Source organism: Primulina eburnea, unplaced genomic scaffold (assembly GCF_022965805.1).
Source record: "Primulina eburnea isolate SZY01 unplaced genomic scaffold, ASM2296580v1 ctg507_ERROPOS390280, whole genome shotgun sequence".
NCBI lineage: Eukaryota > Viridiplantae > Streptophyta > Magnoliopsida > Lamiales > Gesneriaceae > Primulina > Primulina eburnea.
The window spans coordinates 176,419-197,612 of record NW_027331309.1 but is presented as its reverse complement, the minus strand read 5'-3'; the positions used below and the strand labels follow the sequence as shown (position 1 = coordinate 197,612).

The 21,194-nt window shown below is 35.0% G+C and overlaps 2 protein-coding genes and 1 long non-coding RNA gene across 3 annotated transcripts; all 3 read right to left on the bottom strand.

Annotated features, from left to right (window-relative positions):
- Window positions 1-4,800: 4,800 nt before the first annotated feature.
- LOC140821324 (uncharacterized) lies at window positions 4,801-6,295 on the bottom strand. Its single transcript, XR_012115715.1, has 3 exons — window positions 6,211-6,295; window positions 6,019-6,093; window positions 4,801-5,432 (listed from the first exon to the last, which is right to left on the bottom strand). It is a non-coding gene; the product is annotated as an uncharacterized lncRNA (long non-coding RNA).
- A 1,248-nt stretch (window positions 6,296-7,543) lies between these two features.
- Window positions 7,544-10,022, bottom strand: LOC140821312 (PI-PLC X domain-containing protein At5g67130-like). The gene is made up of 9 exons (XM_073181778.1): window positions 9,838-10,022; window positions 9,691-9,762; window positions 9,459-9,584; window positions 9,246-9,383; window positions 9,082-9,180; window positions 8,676-8,979; window positions 8,115-8,335; window positions 7,910-7,996; window positions 7,544-7,773 (listed from the first exon to the last, which is right to left on the bottom strand). Exons 1-9 carry the CDS (start codon window positions 9,865-9,867, stop codon window positions 7,561-7,563), a joined length of 1,290 nt encoding a protein of 429 aa, XP_073037879.1. The 5' UTR covers window positions 9,868-10,022; the 3' UTR covers window positions 7,544-7,560.
- An 8,145-nt stretch (window positions 10,023-18,167) lies between these two features.
- On the bottom strand, window positions 18,168-18,557 carry LOC140821325 (protein RALF-like 34). Its single transcript, XM_073181797.1, has one exon. The coding sequence runs from the start codon at window positions 18,555-18,557 to the stop codon at window positions 18,168-18,170; it is 390 nt and encodes a 129-aa protein (XP_073037898.1).
- Between the last annotated feature and the right edge of the window lie 2,637 nt (window positions 18,558-21,194).

Below are 21,194 nucleotides of genomic sequence, written 5' to 3'. Positions count from 1 at the left end.
ACTAAATTGATATTTGAATTGTTGAAATAAACAAATAAAATAAAAGTGTGAGTTGAAATTTTTTTAAAAAAAATAACAAAAATCAAAAGTGTAATATTAGTATCATATAAGGGTAAATTTGGAAGAGAAATTTGGTGTCCTCCTAGGTAGTTACTATCATGTGCTCAACCTTAATATATACTAGTAAAAGATTCACATACATTGCATGTGCTATTATTATTTTTATTTTGATTAAATAATATTAAATAAATAACATGAAATTATTTTCAATTTTATAAAAATTGTTCGATTTAAAAGGGAAGTTTTGTTTTGATTTTTTTATATTTAAAATATGGAGTGACTTGAAAAGGTTTTTAGTAGAGTAAGAAGGGTAATTAGGGAATAAAATATTTTGGTGTCCTCAAAGGTAGTTATTCTAAGTCCCTCACACTTAATATAATAGTATAGATAATATAATATATATATATTTATATATATATATATATATATATTTACACCCGAGATACGTCTAAATCAAAGGTTTTTCTCCCGGAAAAGGCATATACTGACCTGCAAACACAAAGATAATCACGTGAAAGGCGTCAGAGGTGAGTTCGGCTAGGCCACTCCGATGCTAAAGTCATCAGATGAACGAAGAAAACCAATGTAACTCAGAGAAAACTATGTCAATGATTAGTAAATGATGTGGGCAGCATATATGTGAATCATAAATCTTTTAATGTTAAACAAACCTAGTATTTATAGAAAAAAAGTCAATGATACATTGTTTTTAGTGTCCACTTACTAATTATGGCAAGATGATTGTCTATATCATGTTTTTTGACACCAACTTCTCTGACACACCAAACTGTCCATTTCGCTCTATCAAATTCATATGATTTTGATTGTAATGATTACCAAGATAAGGTACAACATATTTGTGCACTCGAGTGCGGTGATATTATCAAGGTAACTCAGGTAAAGGGTCATCATCCGGGAACTCGTCTGAGAGCTCAGGCTTCTGGTAGCTCAGATAGATGATGTCTCGGGTATCCATTTGTCTGGCTGTTATCGGACTGGTCCAAAACTTGTCATGACTTAATCCATGACTTGGGATCATTCAATGCTCACGACCCGATCCTCCCCGGAGATCTCTATATCCAAACGTTTTGGGTATATAACATTCTCGACTTTTCATCTGCATGATTTATTCCAGAAGACAAGCAGTCATGATTAATTTGGCTCGAAGTTCTATTCTGAGTGTGCATAGATTTGGATCGCATCCAATTTTACTTTTGGAGGGTGAACCATGGGGGAACAACATTCATATTATTAAGCCAAATATTTAGGATGGATATAAACCTGCGTGGATTAATTCATTTTATTATTAAAACAGAAAAACCTTTGGTTATCCCGAAGATGAAATTGAAATAATAATCTTGTATGCGTATCAAGATTTGAAGAATTGATCCTCAAAGACTTTTTAATATTCACAGTTCAGGAAAAAAAATATTAAAGTATTTCCAAAATTTCGTCATCTGTGACGTCACGTCATTGTATTATTTTATTAAATAATAAATTGTATTATTTTATTAAATAATAAATTATTCATTTATAAAGCAATTGGTTTAACTTCGACACTTTTCGTGAAAAAAATAGAAGAGGATTACGATGAATGGAGAATCATGCGCCTTTTATTTTAATAATGTAAAAACAAATATTATTATTATAAGTATATAATAATCTAAATTGTGTGGTTATACTTTGACCGTACAAAGTCGGTTATATCCACGTTCTAAATAAACTAGGTTTTACAAAATATCTAGATACATATTTTGCTTCTCATCTATTCTAGACCCAATAAAATATAGTCTTGTGTGTGCAACAAACGTAAAATAAAATAATCTATTAAAAACACGATTTCAGATGTACAAGATTGGCTATAAATTACTGGAGTAAAAATAATTGATAATTTAATAATGAAATATTTTTTTTTAATAATTGAGTATGAGATTGTTACAATCGTGTTTCGAATTCCAAAAACATAATGATAATGGTTCGGATTCGATAGAATTTCATATTATCTGTCATCATACTCATTTATTATATTTATCTTTTTTTTAATGTTTGAATATGAGATTGTTACAATCGTGTTTCGAATTCCAAAAACATAATTTTTAGGGATGATAATGATTCGGATTCGGGTAGAATTTCATATTATCTGTCATCATACTCATTTATTATATTTATCTATATTCACATCATCGTAAGCTATTCAATTTTTATCTACATGTCATACTTGTCGGATGATCAGATATCCACATCATACTCAAACTTATTATCATCAACAATTGTAATTTTTTTCAAATTTGAATTATTTTAATGAATTTATGCATATTTACCTAATTTTTTTGAGAAGAATAAATTCAAAATAAATTTTTAGAAAACTAAACATCATAGAAAAATTAAAATAAAAAAAAATGATTTATTGTGGATGAACTACAAATCATCGATATTTCTGATAAAAAAATTTACATATTATGAAGTTTGAACTTCTAAATATTAGGTTAGATCTTACGAATACTTACATTACCATAACAAACGGAATATTATATATGATATCATATTTCATACTTCCATATCCCTATTTAGGGATATTATGTATGATATCAAATTTAATTAGAAATAAACTATATTTAAACATTAATGATACCATGTCATCATTATAAATATTATATCTAGAATATATTTATACAATTATCTCATTATCTAGAAGGACAAAATCTCACAAAATGAAATCAATTTAACAAGGAAAAGATAATTTTAGAGAAATAATTTAAATTTAAAGAATTATATCAATTAATTTCGGAATCTTTTTTTCCCTTCACCTACTTTTTCTTAAGAAAACTATTCAGCTTAATATTAATTTTTGTTCCCCAAAATTCACATTGAAATTTTTATTTATGCTATATATTTATGAGTTTCACTGAATGAATATTATAATTATCGAAACATTATTTAAATATAGTCTTTTAATTCATTGACTAATATCTATTTGACTGTACATATAGATAGAGTATGGTTTCATGCATTAAGCCCCATAATTTGAACAAGTCACTTACGAGGTTCTGACTTTGGCCCTAAAATTTTTCCCCTGACATCATTAATCAGTGTTTGCGGGATAGATTATATGAACATCATGTCTGATTTGGTTAATTTCAGAATTACTTTAATTTAAAAAAATTGAAAATATTTATAAATTATATGTCTGATTTGGATTATGTTCGGAATCCAAATGATTGTTTGATCTCGTTTATATATAACCCATTTTTATATCTAGAAATTCAAGCTAAATTATGATATTTTCATTTTACAAATTGTTATTGGTAAACATTACATGATACAAAATTTATGTTTTTTATTACGTGGAAACTCGTACACACTGGTAAATCTCTATGCTAATGCAATGACATTTATTAAAAAAACTATTAAAGAATAAGCGTTGTCCCATTAAAACTAATGTTTCGATCAGTAACTAATTATATATTTATATATTTCGAGATTTATGATATTCGCTTATAAATTTAATTTTTCTTTAAAAAAAAGTACGTAAAAAACCTCACTCCATGTAATCGAAAAAAACCGATGTAGTAATTAAAATGTAAACTGAGGATATAAAGCATTGGTATGAGTGTATATTATTGTCCGAAAATTCATAGAAGATAAAATAAAATGTGGAAGAATATTATTGAAGACAATTTTCTTGGGGAATCAGTATGGTGTAGAAGTTAAAGCCCCCAACATTTTTTTGTGTGCAAATGGGTAAGAATCATTATTATGCATTTGATTTACAGTTCATAATTTTTATTTTTACCAAAATTAGGTACCTCGCCTATTGTTTTACCTATTGCCCACCCCTTAGGATAACATTATTAGACATGTAAAATTAGGGGTGATAGCATTAGAGGGTGTTGATGTGATGATGATAAGTGAATAGGCAGAATCAACTTGGGTCTCGGTCCATATCCATGTACCATTATCGATAATGAGTCGTTAGTATAGTCTAGCATGAGCTTTGACCCATGTCCATGTACCGTCACTCATAGAATATCCCACACCTGGAAAGTAGTTTCTTTCGTCTTGTCAACACTAGACCCAAGGAACTTTCAGACTTAAATACCTAGATTCTTAAAATATTGTCTGAGCTAGCTCAACTGTAAAAGTGATCGTCTCCCATAGTGCCGCTTTTTTTGAAAAGAAATTTGGTAAAAGTAGGCATCAAGAATATTGATTACGGGTCGGGTCACTCGGAATCTTCTTTTCATATGATTTGATGGAACATGAAATTTTTTATTTTACGATAAAAGGGCCATGGGTTGATTATCTTGATTCGAATCATTGATAAGAAGGAATCGAATCATTTGAAATAAATTGAAATTATAGTTAATTTAATAACACTTACATTCTTAAATTAAGACGCATAAAAATTTAGAACGGGAATTTTCGCTAAATTTATAATTGATTTTACATTTTGCACGAGAATGTATTTGAAACTTGTTCTATGATAATATGTGATGTTCACGGGATAAGCATAAGAACGAATATTTAAAATCTGAATTTCAAATATAAAAAAATTAAAAAACGTTACATTTATTCCTACAAAAAATTAAACTAACAATGGATGGAGCGAAAATAAGAATTTAAATTAGAATAACTCAATCCAAACTCGGCCTCCACCGCGGGTAACATGGCGGGGTTTGGCGGACTTACCTGTTTGTTTAATATAAAAACAGACAATAAATGATAGGGGGATTACTCCAATTCTCTCAATCAAAAAGTCGCATAGATTTGGAAGATGCTCTAAAATAAGACATCTTCCTATTCTTTCTAATTTACATAAATTAAAGGTTTATCCAACATATGTAACAATTCTTTTTTGAACACCAACACACATGCAATGCGAAGTCAGAACCATAAGCTTGAAACATATATTCCTTCTCGTTGGCTCTTGGAAACTATAATTTGGCAGCAACAGCAAAATTCGATATACAAATAATCTCGGAATGATACAGGCACAGAAATTTTATGCCTACATTCAACATCAATCTCTGTAAAGTATGAATTTCGCAATATCTTCGAGCTCGGCTTCTCTGTAGCATTCGGCAATTCTCTCCAAAGACTAATCCCAAGTCCCTCCAACTGAAGCTAGATCCAATAAAAAGGCAGCCTCATCCAATGAAACCTGCAGGCAGATAAGCAGGTTTGTCACGCATAAGAAAGAGGATGCTCGATCGATTAAACGAAAACGAATCATCCATCACTCATGACCAAACTTGAGCGGCTTCCTCCCCCGTTTCCAAATCTTCTTGCCTGAGTTGCCTCCCCTCGGCTGTAACCTTCTCTTTAATGTACTCGATTTGCTCATCCTCCCATTGAGCTAAGTTAGCAACTTTCTAACCAGAATAAAATCAAAATATTACGCATGTATCGGTATCAAAATGAACATAGGATCAAGAGTGCCAAATATTGAAGATGGAAGCAGCAATCAGACTCGTACTTGAGGCGAATCTCATGAGTCGGTCGACATCAGAGCCCATACTCTAAGGGGCCCGATCTTTTTTTTTATACATACCCAAAACAATACATGAATTATAAACACACTTAGCAAATGGGATACACGATCGTTAACTTTTGTTCACCGTTCTGTCCTTGCCAAAGCAATATGTGTGCTACAAAACAGTTCTTCTTATCGCGTTTGAAAGCTATGATATTACCTCAAATTTCAATTTATATAAACGAACAAAATCTTGTTGAGAAATTCTTCTTGGTTTAAGATTATCAGTTACTATCAACTAAAAGGATGGCGCTTTGAACTTCGACCGCTAAAATTAAGCACTTACCTGAAAGTGCACGCTACCACTTCTATCACTTTTCATGCAACATAAGTGGCAGCACTCTCAATCCAAAACTGAATCGAATTTATTTCTTAAAAATATCAAGTAAAACGGCAAATACTCAAGAAAATAACGAACCGCTAACCTGAAGCAATTTGAGAAGATGATTCAAATTCTCAGGTGGTTGTGTAGCAGCTACATCTTTTCTAATGAACGTGGTCTGCCATTCACACACCGAAACTCTTTAGCTGTTTGTGCGTGTATTTAAGCGTGAAGCCAAAAAATGAAAATGCACCGTAGTATAGACAGACAAAACAGGAATGGCTGGTTACCGTACCAGGAAAGAAGAGGAGTAGCAGCGCAGAGTGGGACGGCAGTGTCTGAAAATCAGAGTGGGTAAAGCGGCGGCGTGTGGAAGTCCGAACACTACTCCATCTAGAGGCGGAGCCACATGGTTCTTTACCTTTACTCGGTTTAAAAGCCCGTGTGCCCAATTTTTTTTTTTTTTTTATAAATGTATATGTAAATTTTGTATGATTTTGGAATAATTTTGTATTAATTCAGGTAAATCAATTTAAAATATTAAAAGATTTTAGAGTTTAAAATTCTAATTTAGAGGGAGTCATATTTCTAGTTCCGTCACTAGGCGTCAGAGGCGGAGCCACGTAGTTCTTTATCCGGCCTAGCTCAATTTTTATATATATATATATATATATATATATAAATTTTAGAATAATATGATATTAATTCGGATATATCAATTTAAAATATTAAAAAATTTTAATATTTAAAATTCCAGCCCCACCGCACACCTTCATGTCCGTTTCCGGATGCCCTCGGGAGTTGGTTAGTGGATTCAGTGCTTTCTCACTTACCGCTGCCAATGGGGGAAGGTTAAGCTAAATGGACTTGGGCCTGACTGTAAATATTGAACCAATATTGGTCTGACCGGCCCATTATAGGGAATCATGTGACGCCTTGGATAGCATATACGATGATAATATTTTTTTAAAAAACTATATAATAAGTGTCACAAATCTAAATTTTATAATATAAGATGTTAAATGATATGTAATAAAATTTTACGGATATACCATGGATCTTTATGTAACTACATTATTTTATTACATTAAACCAATATTTCTTGTATCTAATTATTTGTACATAAATATTCTTGATTATGTATTTTCTTGTAAAAATAAGAATATTGTGGGGAAATGGTTTTATACATCGCTGTTTGATTGATATATCTTATTATATGTTAATTAATAGTATTTATTTGTCCGCGTATTGATTAAGATAATCCCCCAAACGATTTGAACCAATTCATGATAAGATTATAACTCAGAGCACGGTAATACTTATAAAATGAGACGATGTAAGATGAGATGATAAAACATAGGATTATCTGGTTATCTTCTTGCAGAAATGGGTGTGCAACACTCTTCAAAAATAGGATTATCTGGTTATATTCTTGCAAAGTGACCCAAATTTAAACTGTCCGATTTTATGATAATATTCGTTTCAGGTGAAAGAAAGATTGGAAAGACGTAAATAAATGAACAAATAGGTGTTGTTCATTAAAAAATGTGATCCAGTGAAATTCATAGCATACAAATATCTCTCTGGTTGCCGCCAAAAACACTGGTGACTGCCACAAGCCAACGGTATATTTCCAGTATGTTTCTTAAATAGAAAAGGAATTGTAGCCAAATAGGTGGGAATTACACAGCAAGAGAACCATGTTTGAAATTATCAAAATAATCCGATGAAGTCGGAGTGGTCTGATAATCCAGGAACCACTTCCAGGATCTTGTGCTGTGGTGGCGTCTGGAGGTAATTGAGCCGGTGGTGGAGGCGAAAGTAAGGGGACGTCACATGTACCAGATGTCGCATTCGCCTGCCAAAATTTGTACACATATAAGTTACTTAGACTAAATCAGTGTCCAATAACTCTTATGTTGCAAGAAACATGCAAGAAATGTGTGTTTCGACATGTAAATTATGAAAAATCGTCACTTGGCTAACTAGCATACCCTGCAATAGGCTATGCTGACACAACCACATGTCATATGTCCGTTTGCTTCATCAACAGCTTCGGCTGCACCTCCCCCGTCACTCCTCTGCAACAAAAGAAAGCAAGAAAGACTTGAGAAAGGATTGCATAAAGTTTGACAATATTACTTATTAAGGTTCTTCAGATTGCAAAAATAAATCTAGTCGCGTGTACTGTACCTATACCTGGTAAAAATCAACTGCGATGAAATTTGGCCACCGTTTACCATCTGCGTCATAACAAGTCTTCATCATAGTGGCCAGATCCTTAGAATTGTCTACACAAGCCTCTGTTGCATTAGGATCCGTTGGGAAGTAGTTCATCAAGACCAAAGATTTTGAAGTCGTGTTCATGGGGGATGATTCAGAACGACTGAAACAAGAACCATTCATCCCACCGTTACCATCTGCACTTTGACAATATTACTTATTAACAGCTCCTTGTAATTTGTAAACATGCTGCAAGTTAAAGATATTCATTCTTCAATAACACAAAACTGGAAACACAGTTATCCATTCATGTCATATTTCAAGATTTTGGTCTCGTGTAAATTTGTTGGACAGCAGCCATTGTCTAATAGCTACCGGCGTGGTATATTAAACCGAACATTGCACGCATAAGCTGTATGGTTTTAAAACTTTGAGTGACAACATTATGAATATCTATTTTTCTTAAAGTGCCCGACACTCTATTGTCAATTAAAGTTTTTAAATTTACGGTCGAATCAAGGAACGATTACAACTCACACTGATTTTCCACCACGTAGTTCCATTCATATGCTATACTTTCAGAAGCCTCCTTCGAGGATTTAGAGGTAAAGACCAGCAACCGATAATTCTTCTGAACCATATCATCCACCGTCGGCCAATCTCCACCGTTTTTAGGCATTTCAGATAAAGGGAACCAGTATTGACTCAGGCCAGATGCATTAAACACTTTCGTCAAGCCTTGAGGAGATGTCACATAGTCCTCAATGAATATGGTGACGATTTCGGTCGGATTCTTTTCGAGAAAATCTTGAATTTCATTCAACACGTTAATCGCAGGTTGCTGGTTGTAACATATCAAAAGACATGTAACATATAAATAACTGACAAGGTTGTAAGCAAATAAACAATCTACAATTCGAAAGGTATATACAGACGAACTTACAAACGCGGTGACATTTAAACAATTTCCGCCGAAGGAGTGACACAACCAAATGTCATCGTTGAAGTCATACATATCAAGCATAAGCCCTCGCACACCATTCTGCAAAAGTTTCGAATTTTTAAAAATATTCAGCTAACAATGAAATCAAAATACTGTCACATTACTTGGAGCTGATTGGTGACGGAATCTTCCTGATTGATGGGAGACAAGAGAACAGAGCCCGTCCCCGATGTCGACCCGGTCCGAGCGTACGAATTGTGGGTCGTCAGCCATGAATACTTGTTAAACGGCAACCCTTTAACCTGATCCAGAAACCCAGATAAGAAATCCAAACCCATATTCAATCAAGATCAGGAAAAACGATATATATGGGGTACCTTGGTGGTGGGAATCAGCGGCTGAACGCGAGTGCATCGGGCCCGGGTGTTGCCATTCGCGGGACAAGAGCCGCAGATCAAACCTGCGTCGCAAGTATTACTCGAGGTGGAACAAGTTTCGTCAATCTGTCTCACGATTCAAGGGAAAACCCATAAGATTTCTTTGATAAATGTGTAAGAAAATGGAAAAGGTAAACAAGATGTTACAAGCAATAAGCTACATATTTTAAACCTTGAGGCAAAAAGAATATCCGAAGAGGAAAGCTGAGATCAAAAACAGCTTTATATGCAGAGAACACAGAACCTGCGATTATCACAAAAGGTAAGAAAAAGCTAACCCCACTTTGCCAAACAAGGGAAATAATACGATATCGGGTACCCGCATTTGAATCTCTTCGGCTGTCCGCATACGGACAGATGACGTTAATGTTCGCAAGAGAAATGTATCCCTTGTGTAAGAAAATTTATGCTCAGATTTCTTTATTTTCCTTGGATTTCTGGTTTGTATAATGGGTGAAGTTTTTACGGTTCAAACTTGGGATTTCGATCATAACGACTTTTTCCAGCCTAGTTGTACTTAGATTGATCTTTTAATTTTGAAATTACATGTGCATGAATGGTGAATAATTGTGTGAATTCGTCTCACCCTAGAATTAATTTTTTTCCTAACAAGTTTTTAAAATGGTTAGGTGAACTTTTTTGTTTCAATCATTTGACAATATTTAAAAGCTCTCTTCACTCTATCTCGGTGGGACGTATCTTGGGATTGACCAAACCCGTGTATTATCGTCCCTATTTATCTCAACAGATTCATGATACCAATCATTCATTGAAAAAAGCTTACTCCATGTGCAAGTTGCAACAGAAATCATTACATGTATTATTTCATGGAGTTATAAATTAAGTTAGAAGAGAATTCATCCTCTTTGATAATCTAGAAACATTATTCATCTTATTATCATCAACGCTGCACATCAATTATATTTAATCACATCAACCTTTGAGATATCATTATTAATACTTGTAGATTCACTATGAGCGTGTAACGAGGTCATAGATAAGTGACTGTCTTTAAAATGCGATGGTAGATGCTCATATCTTAGCTAATTGAGGCATACAAGTTGCATTCATTTACTGTATGTGAATAGTCTACTCCAGTACCGATTCATCTTCAATTTTTAGATCCCAAATAATCGAAACATCTTATAACATAATTTTCATCTCACCACATCTAAAGTTAAACCATGTGTATCACGACGTCATCGTTTAACAAGAGCATGTGTTATCAAAAACGAGAAAACCACATTATAAAACACTATATAACCACATACGATTTAAATACATTAGCACGCGATTATGTTTATTATTGTCAAGATATCACACACAGATAAGATCATCCGAACGCTTCACTCATATTACATGATCAACAATTTAAAAAAAATGCGATGAAATATGTGTCATTTGCAATTACAAAACATTGGGATAGACTGGACCTCGATTTGCTGTCATCATGTAACTTAAATGATATAAATAATAAATTATTATTTGAAAAAAATATTTAGAAAAAGAGTGGGTCTCATGTAAGACTGTTTCACGGATATTAATACGTGAGATGGGTCAACCCTACCCATATTCACAATAAAAAAAAATACTCTTAGCATAAAAAGTAATAATTTTTCATGGATAACCCAAATAAGAGATCCGTCTCACAAATATGATCCGTGAGACCGTCTCACACAAGTTTTTGCCTTAGAAAAAATATATAATAAATAATAATAATTTATTTATTAAATATAGTAATAAAATCAATGATATACTTTTTATGTGTGGTTTTCAAATACTTAAATATGAAGTTTGTGCAAATGTGAGTACTATATTGTTGACCGTGAATGAATGAAAGTATGAATATGAATGAAAATATAAAGATTGAAATCGCATTATAATTTAAAATTTTGGTAGTACACAACCAAGTGATTAAACATATAATAATTTAAACCGAAAACAAATAAATGCATCACAATATCCTTAGATAGATCCACAACATAAATAATTTATACACAATTAATTTTGCAACAATGTACACATGGTCCCCTACACAAAAAAATATTGTGTGGACCACATGCATCGTCCCCTTCCAAAGATAGTGAATGCTACTAGTACTGCGTCAGACATGGACCTGCAAATCGGTCCGTGTTAGCTGCCTTAAACAACAGACACTACTGAGATGCTGCATTGCAGCGTCCCATTCTATTGGTAATGGAAGCTGCAATTTTTGCAAACGTCCGCTCTTGCAATAACGTTTTGCCGTAACTTCGGACGTTTTGCAAAATTACTGCAAAACGCCATTGTTGGGAACGAAGGTTAAAAAAATGGTGCATTTGATGCCAATAAAATTGCAGTGTCCCAGCTGCAGATGGTCCACGCGGACCTGTAAATTACAGGTCATGTCTGAGGATGCAGCGTCCGCTGCTCACTTGCGCAAACTTCATATTTGAATATTTAAAAAATATGCGTAAAAATGTTATATTTTATTTATTAATGATTATGTTATAATTATTAATTTTATTTTTATATTTAATAAACTAATTATTATTATTTATAATATTCTTTTTTATAAATATTTATATTTTTTATTACTAAATTTAGTATGTATATATTGTATTAATGATGGATACAAATAGAGATCCAGTCGATCATAGTGTTATGTATTTACAAGCAATGCATATCTTATAAGCAGTTTTTTTTGAAAATGTTGATAATATTGTACGAGTGAAATGTTCAGATATTATCTGTATATTATATCTTGGCAATAATATACGCAATCGTGTATTGTCGTATTTAATCATATGAGGTTATATAGTGTTTTACAATGTGGCTTTGCGTTTTTGATAATTATCTTATTACTATTCATGTTGAACGGTAATGCCGTGAGACATATACATTTCACTTTAGATTTTGTGATGCAACAATAACGTTATAAGATGTTTCAATTATTTGAGCCTAAAAATTGATGATGAGCCGGTAACTGGACTAGACTATTCACATCTTCTACTATTTATTAAAGCGGAGTAGGCTAGAGTAACTAAATTGGTCTGTTTTTTAAAATACCTAAAATACCCTTCATCACCACCACATCACTCCACGTTCTTAACCGCATCCCTCACCCTCAGATTTTCTCATCTTCAACTTCCCACCCATAGTGACGATCTTCTCTGCCGTGAAAATTTTGCTCCTCAGAATTTCGTCGCGCTTGATCCCGCTTCAACCACCTCAACTTTTTGAAGGTTTGATTTTTATCTCTTTCTCTATTCTGTAATATATTTTAACACCTTATAATCGTTTCCCCCTTTTTTTTATTTATCGTCTGAATTTTAGAATCTCGAGAAAGGATGCACGTTCTGAATATTAGCTTGAATTTCCCCCTCTTATGAATGTTAATTTATGTTTTCCCCTTATGAATGTTCTCCAATTTTTTCTTCTAAATCAAGGTTTATATTTTCCAATGGATGATGAATCACCGTGAAAGATGAATTTAAAATTCCTATGTCTTCTGGTTTTAAACTTTTTCCATTTCTTTTTGCTGGATTCGGGATTATATATGATTGGTTGAAGGGCGTTGTGTGCGCGTGACTCCTACATCTTCTGGTTTTATATTTTCGAATCATACGCCTTCTGGTTTATATTTTGTTCGATTCTTTATTCTCTCAAATTTTTTTCATCTTGGTTATTCGGTATTCTTAGACTCATTTGTTATTAGCGCTGTAAATTTACTATCATACAATAAGATGCATTTCACGCCGCTCAAAACTTGGACCGATCTTCAACCACGCCTCAAACCCATCACAATTTTGAGTTTTGGTCAAGTTATGAGAAAAAATCTGAAAGCATGTAATCTGAATTTTTTTTAATAGTTATAGACTAAGCAAGTAGGCAAAATTTTGATATTGTGAAGGTATTGTAATGAATTTATGATATTACCGAACTACGAAGATAATTGTCATACGCCGACCCTGACGCTTTTGTGTCATTTATTGGTCTACACCCACCAGATCACGATTCCGGGACAGAATTCCAGAAGCAAAGTTCCCCTCAATTGGTGGAAGAAGTACATTAGTAAGAAATAACATTTAACTTCAATGGCAAAACTTCACGCAGTCTGTAAGTCCTCATCTTTGACTATTTATCTATACTATTATATTAAGTGTGAGAAACTTAGAGTAACTAATTTTGGTGTCTTGGTCTGTTTTACTAATTATATATATTAATAAAATGTTCAAATTTTAATACAAGTTATATATAGTTCAGCGGATAGAATCATTGTTTTTGGGGTTCAGGTTATAGGTTCAATTCTCAGAAGTCATTTTTTTTTTCAATTTATTTTTAAATTTATATATCAAAATTACATTGTAGTCCCTCAATATTTATTATAATTATATTTTGATCCTCATTTAAATATAAATCAAATGAATTATAAAAAATATTATACAAGCACGCAACGCGTGCGTCAGTACACTAGTATAATGAATGAATGACAACACATATGACTTGATTTGTTAGGATATAAGTATCTACTGTCGTATTTTAAAGGCGCTCATTTGTCTATGGCCTCTTTACATACTAATTGTGAATCTATATTTTATGATAATGATAGGTTGTAGGTTGATGTGATCAAATATAGTCGATGTGTAGCGTTGATGATAATCGGAGGAATAATGTTTTCAGATTATCAAGGAGGGTGAGTTAGACATTTGTTTTTACAACTACCTTGTGATATTGATCGAGTGCAATCCTACAGAAAATGTAATATAATTGGGTTTTTGTATATCATGCAGGTATATAATGTGTTTTGAATCTTGATTATATCATTTGGTTTATTTTTTTAACTTTATTTATTATTATTGACATATATGGTTATGTAGTAGAATTAAATGTTTCAATCCTGCCAGACATAGTGTATATCTTGTTGCGCTTGTTGGTGACCCCAAAATATTTCCTGTTGCTCATTATAGTCTACGGTAGTATTTGAAAATTGATATATATAATAATTTTTTAAAAAATATTTGTATATGTAATCACTATGTGAAAAATCACTTTTTACTTCGCATATTATATGAAGTAATAAGGTAGTTAATTGCCGAAATATATGGACGTGAAGTAATAGATGTACCTTTTACTTCGTATAATAACCGAAGTTGTATGATTGAAATTACTGAAGTCTTTTTGCTGGTTTTTGAATTTGATGGTTTATTAAAAATAGCGACGGTTTATAAATAGCCGTCGCTTAATTTAGCAACGGAATTCATGTTACAAACCGTCGATATTTAGCGACGGTATTCATAGATTAACCGTCGCTACCTAGCGACGGTTTTTAACATGAATTCCGTCGCTAATATGTTAGGTAAAATAAAAAAAAATTTAATAATTTAATAAATCTGTGTTATGAATTGTTACAATCGTGTAAGAGATAAAAATTTTAAGTATTGTGAAGTGGTAAAATCGTATAAGAAATAAAAATTTTAAGTGTTGTGAAGATATAAAATCGTGTAAGTGAGAAAAAATTTAATTGTTGTGAAGTGAAGTTGAAGAAATTGGAGAGAATTTGCATGTATTTATAGAGAGTGGTGGAAGAAAATGGAGGGAAAAATGGGCGGGTGGAAATTTTTTGAAAATTGCGACGGTTTGATAGAAACAGTCGCCAAAATTAAAATCAGCGACGGGTTACTTTTATCCGTCGCTACGTTTAGCGACGGTGTAATTTAAACTGCCGCTAAATATAGCAACGGTTTTAAGAAAACAGTCGCTTGTTTAAATCATGCGACGGGTGTTCTTAAACCGTCGCTAACATTAGCGACGGTGTAAACTAAACCGTCGGCGATGTGTAATTTAGCGACGGGTTTTCTTCAACCGTCGCTAAAATTCGATATTAAACTTTTCGCCCATCTTTTTACTTCAGTATCAACTGTTTTTATTATTTTTTACTTCATCAAAATTGATACGCCGAAGTAAAATATTTAAAAAAAAATACAGTGAAGCCCGTGTTTTTAAACATCCGAAGTAAAATATATTATTTTACTTCGCTTGTGTTATTACTGAAGTTATTGGTAACGTATTACTTCGTTATTTATTTTTGCCGAAGTAACGTCTGGCGAAGTAAAATGTCATTTTTCACATAGTGAATCATATCTTCTTTAATGTATTAGGTGAAAATCTATGTTTAGTTGCATTTATAGAGATTCTCTGATCGTATAAACAATGATGATGTGCTTCTGAAATTATTAATTTAATTTGTTTTTTTTAAAACTTTTTTAAGTTTCACTGTACAACTAAATGATATTGATGTAAAATCATTATTGATCCATACGATAATAGTATCTGGTGATGTGTTTAATCCTTAACCAGTTTCGAGATTGTAGATATATTATCTCAATCGGGTGATACGATAGTTCAGAATGAAACAACTTATTCTAACGCATTCGTTTGACAATAGTGACCTACACAATATCACAAGGATAAATCATCACAATATTGATTGGAATGAATATAAAAAAAATGCAATTCTTATGTGGAATCGAATGTTCGTGTATGTTGTGCAAGGTGAAGTTTATGGGAGATCAGGGAAACCCGATAATGATTTTATGAAGTGGTATGAATGTATTATTGTACACATTATGTCGCTACAATGCATGGGCTTGGTTTCCGTCCATATACACACAAAATGTTTGTTGCTCGACAAGCAAATCCTCAGCAAAATTTTATCACGCTTTCACTTAATTTGCATTAGTCATCTGATAGGGTTGATATTGTTGGACAACGTGGTGGGTTTGATATTTCTGGATCATCCGTTGGGTTGGATACTACTGGTTCATCGTCTGGGTTTTGTAGTATTGGTCTATCTAGTGGTTTCCATGTTCATCCGGTGGGCTATATATTGAAGGGTCTTCTGGTGAGTTTTATACAGCCGGAATACCAACTGCACCGGCAAATATTACAGACAATCCGTTCTTTGATCATGGTTATCAAACTCCATTTTATTCAAAATTTTCAAGTTTTACCGCACTTCTGAACTTTGAACCCCAACAACTTGTGCCTGAATTGAACCCGTGAGAGATGTCATGTCATCGATCCCTTTTCTAGGATATTTAGAAACGCAATCTACCGACAAGATGATGATACTTCCACAAGACAAGCAAATAATTTGTGTAACAGTAGAGGCCAACGACAACGGCATCCACCTGATTGTGGAACCTGGGGCCACAAGTTTTATTAAATAAAAGACAAAAGTTTGTGTAAGACGGTTTCACGGATCGTATTTGTGAGATGGATCTCTTATTTGGGTCATCCATGAAAAAGTATTACTTTTAATGCTAAGAGTATTACTTTTTATTGTGAATATGGGTAGGGTTGATCTGTCTCACGGATTAAGATTCGTGAGACGGTCTCACATGAGACTCACTCTAAATAAAATTGTTTATGTAATATATATTGTTAAGCATAATGATTTGTAGCATATATTATTAGAGTGAGTCTCATATACGGATCATAATTTGTGAGACGGGTCAACTTTACCCATATTCACACTAAAAAGTAATACTCTTAGCATAAAAAGTAATACTTTTTCATGGGTAACCCAAATAAGAGATTCGTCTCACAATTACAACCCGTGAGACCGTCTCACACAAGTTTTTGCTATATTATTATGTAATTTTTGACGAAATGTTCAATTGTCTTATTATATTGCCTTTTACTATCAAATCCGGGAACATTCCACGGATTGTTATAGTTTTTAAATTTCTCACACTTAGTTATGATTTGGTAAAAAAAATTCATTTTCAAAAAAATCCAAAATAATAGTAATATATATTATATTATTAAGCGTGAGACTCTTAGATTAATTATTTTAGAGAACACCAAAATATTTAATGACTAAGTCTCATGTGAGACCGTATCACGAATCTTAATCCGTGAGACGGGTCAACCCTACCCATATTCACAATAAAAAATAATACTCTTAGCATAAAAAGTAATAATTTTTCATGGATGGCCCAAATAAGAGATCCGTCTCACAAATACGACCCATGAAATCGTCTCACACAAGTTTTTGCCATATTTAATTTCATATTTAAACTTCTTACCATACTAAAAATCTCCTAAAGTCAAACCATATTTTACATAGAAAAAAATTTAAATAAAATTTCTTTTTTAAATCGAACAACTTTCATAAATTGAAAATAATTTCGTGTTAATTATTTAGTATTATTTGATCAAATTAGAAATAATAATAACAACTGCAACGCATGTTCATATTTTATTAGTATACATTAAAAATCTTCAGGAAATCTCTTCTAAAATTGACTTTAATCTTTTTACTTATCTTAATCTTCCGAAAATCTCTCTGAAATTTGTTGCTTATCCTAATCTTTCGAGAATATCTTTCAGAAGTTGATTTTAATACACTAACACCACATAATTTCATATTAATTGTTTAGTATAATTTGATTAAATTAAAAATAATAATAACATATATAAAATATGGGCATGTTTTTACTAATAATTAAATAATGTGCGCGGTTTATAAAGTCTAAACGCACTTATAAGGGATAATATTAACGCAACACTCGAAAATCTCACTGATTAACAAACAAACAACAGATCTGCAACGTTTCCCCCCCCCAAACACGTAAATCTCTCACACAGACAAGTGGAATCTGATTACCTTCTGCAGCGGGTGATGGCGGAGCAGCCTCGGGTGTAGGGATGCACGGGGCCCCTGGCTCTGTAGCAGTTGTGCGTGTAGTACGACCTCCCAGATCTGGGCGGGCACGGGATCCTGTTCGCCGACAGCGCGCCGTAGGAGATGTAGTACCTGATCGCTTTCCCCCAGAACAACGACCTCCGAGTCGAGGCTCCGTGTGTCATGAGTTCTTCGTCTATTCCTTCTGCGAGCTCCTCCTCGTCGTCGTAGAATGACACCTCCATCTCTTCGTACTGATTCAGCGTGTCTCCTGTGATTCCGAATGTGGATTTGTCGGTTTGAGCTGAAGCGAGGAAAATAAGGAGAATGAGTGGGAGGATGAAGAGGAAGTGCCTGGAGGAAGCCATCGGAGGAATAGATATAGCAATATTAGTGGTTTGTCAATTTGGTTAGCTGTGGCGCTCAGTTATATGTGTATTTGCGCTGGCGAGCCGTACCACTGGGGACATTGCACAATAAGTCACATATCTCATGTCTGGTTGAATCAACACACGAGATCGATTAATTTGAACTTATTAGATTTCGGATGTGTGACTTAGATCTTCAAAGTAATATTAGAGATGAATTTCCTTAAAAATATCAATGATGCCCCCAAGAGAACCCGGGCCCGGGTATGGACTCTGACCCGGAAGGTTCTCGAACTCGGGCAAGATCAGAACGGGGAAAAGATATTGAAGTACAATTACCTTCAGTGACCTGGTGGGAAGGACGCCCGGGGAGTAATCAGCTAATATCCGGGGTAAAAACTTCCCGGCTCAAGAAACACCTCAGAGGCACTCGGGTGGAAAACACCCGAGAAAAAGACGCATTCTCTCCTTGATCACCATCGCGGAGCCTATTTTACCCCATTCCATGACCAGGTCAACTCTTAGTACGTGTCCCACTACTTGACAACGTGGCCCATGACCCCGAATCATGGACCACTATCCGAATTCGGCGGGTAAGTCATCGCCTCATCTATAAAGACCCCCCGTAAGTACTACAGAGGAGGTAACTCTTTTTGGAATACTCACAAGCACTCACAAATATTCTTACTCCCTCTAAGTTTTCCTTTGCGTACATTACTGACTTGAGCGTCGGAGTGGATACGCCGGAACAACTTCCGGCGCTTCCCTAACGTTCTGTGTTTTCAGGGTTATTACTCAAATCATCCCGGGCACTGTCCTCCAGGTGACAGGGAACTCAACCACCCCGGACCATCAGTAACTTGCAAGAACATCCGCACATATATCCAAACACTTGACTTGGCAAATCGCCCACCCGGCTATTACCCGATTTGCCAGGTTGACATCATTGGCGCCGTCTGTGGGAAACTGTAACTAAAGACGTAGATATGGTTACCACTCGTAAAACTACGGGGAACCACTCTGGTCCCCAAAATCCGGAAGGAGGTCAAGAAAATTCATTGCCCAGTCACCTCCCAGAGGAGTTGGCTCAGTTGATAGCTGCTGCGGTCCAAAAAGCTCTTGCCGAAAGGGGCCTACCTGAATCCAGTCACTCAAAGGAAAATGAGGCAATGGGAGAGTCTCCTCTTGAAAAAGAGAGAGACCGAGAAGAGAATTCCCAGGCGTTTTCCAAAGCTCCTACCTTTGCTATGATCCAGGAGCTAGAAGATTTAAAGAAGAAAGTGAAAGAGCTGGAAGCTAAAGCAGGGTCATCTCAGGTTTCAGCCCCGGATGCCTCCCAGGGATGCCCTTTCTCCCTGGAAATTGTGAGTGAGCCCCTCCCAGCCCATTTCAAAGCTACCAAAATACGGGAGTATGATGGAAACTCAGACCCTGACGAGCATCTCACCCGGTTTGAGAATGTGGCCATGTTACATTGCTACTCTGACAAAATCAAGTGCAAGGTGTTCCTCACCACTTTAGTAGACTCTGCCCAGAGGTGGTTCGAAAAGTTGAAACCCCGGAGCATACAATCTTTTGCAGGTTTCAGAGACACTTTCTTGCACCACTTTAGCAGCAGCAAGAGGTATAAGAAGACCGCCTTTAGCTTGTTCGAGATAAAGCAATCCGGTGATGAATCTCTTCGGGCGTACATTCGCCGGTTCAATAAAGCATCCCTGGAGGTGCCGGCTTGTGCTCCTGAAACCAAAACTACAGCGTTCACTCAGGGACTCAAGGAGGGAGATTTTTTCAGGTCTTTGGTGAAGAAGCAGCCCGGGAATTTTGAAGATCTGCTGTCCCGGGCAGAGAAGTATATAAATATGGAGGAAGCACAGCGGCAGAAAAGGGAATCTACCCGTAAAGAAAGGGGTGACCGGGTGGTAAAAACTGATGACCACACCCGAGGAAATAATCTTGGGCGTTTTTCTCGATACACCCCAATGAAGCCACACCGGGGTGAAGGAATCCATATTTGCGACAATGAGAAGAAAGCCAGGTCATACCAGTCGCCCCCAAACCTGTCCTATATCACGAAAATATGCTCCTATCACGGAGAATGTGCCCACAGCACGAGCGAATGCCGGAAAATGAAGCGGGCCCCTTCCCAGTCGGGCCCTGGTGCTTCGGAGCAGGTAACGAAGAAATCCCGGGGACCACCATGGGTGAACAGGGATGCAGGGTATGGGCCGGGGAACAAAGGCCCGATCAGACAGGAGAGGAAGGGTGATACCGGTCAAGTATCTCCAAGCAAGGAAAATAAGGACGGAGGAAGGTCACCGACCCTCGGGGTGATTAAAATGATTTCGGGAGGATCGACAGATGGAGACTCCAACCGAGCCAGAAAGGCACATTCCCGGCATGAGAGTTTCGGAGTGGAAAATACAGTAAGGAGTGAAGGACCGGTCATCAGTTTCGGCCCTCGGGATCTTCAGGGAGTCAGTCTCCCACACAACGATGCCCTAGTCATCCAAGCGAAGGTGGCAAATTATGACATTCGCCGGGTCTTCGTCGATTCAGGGAGCTCAGTGAACGTTATTTTCCTGGAGGCCCTGGATCAGATGAACCTGGAAGACTACCGTTTGCAGCCAGTAGAAACGG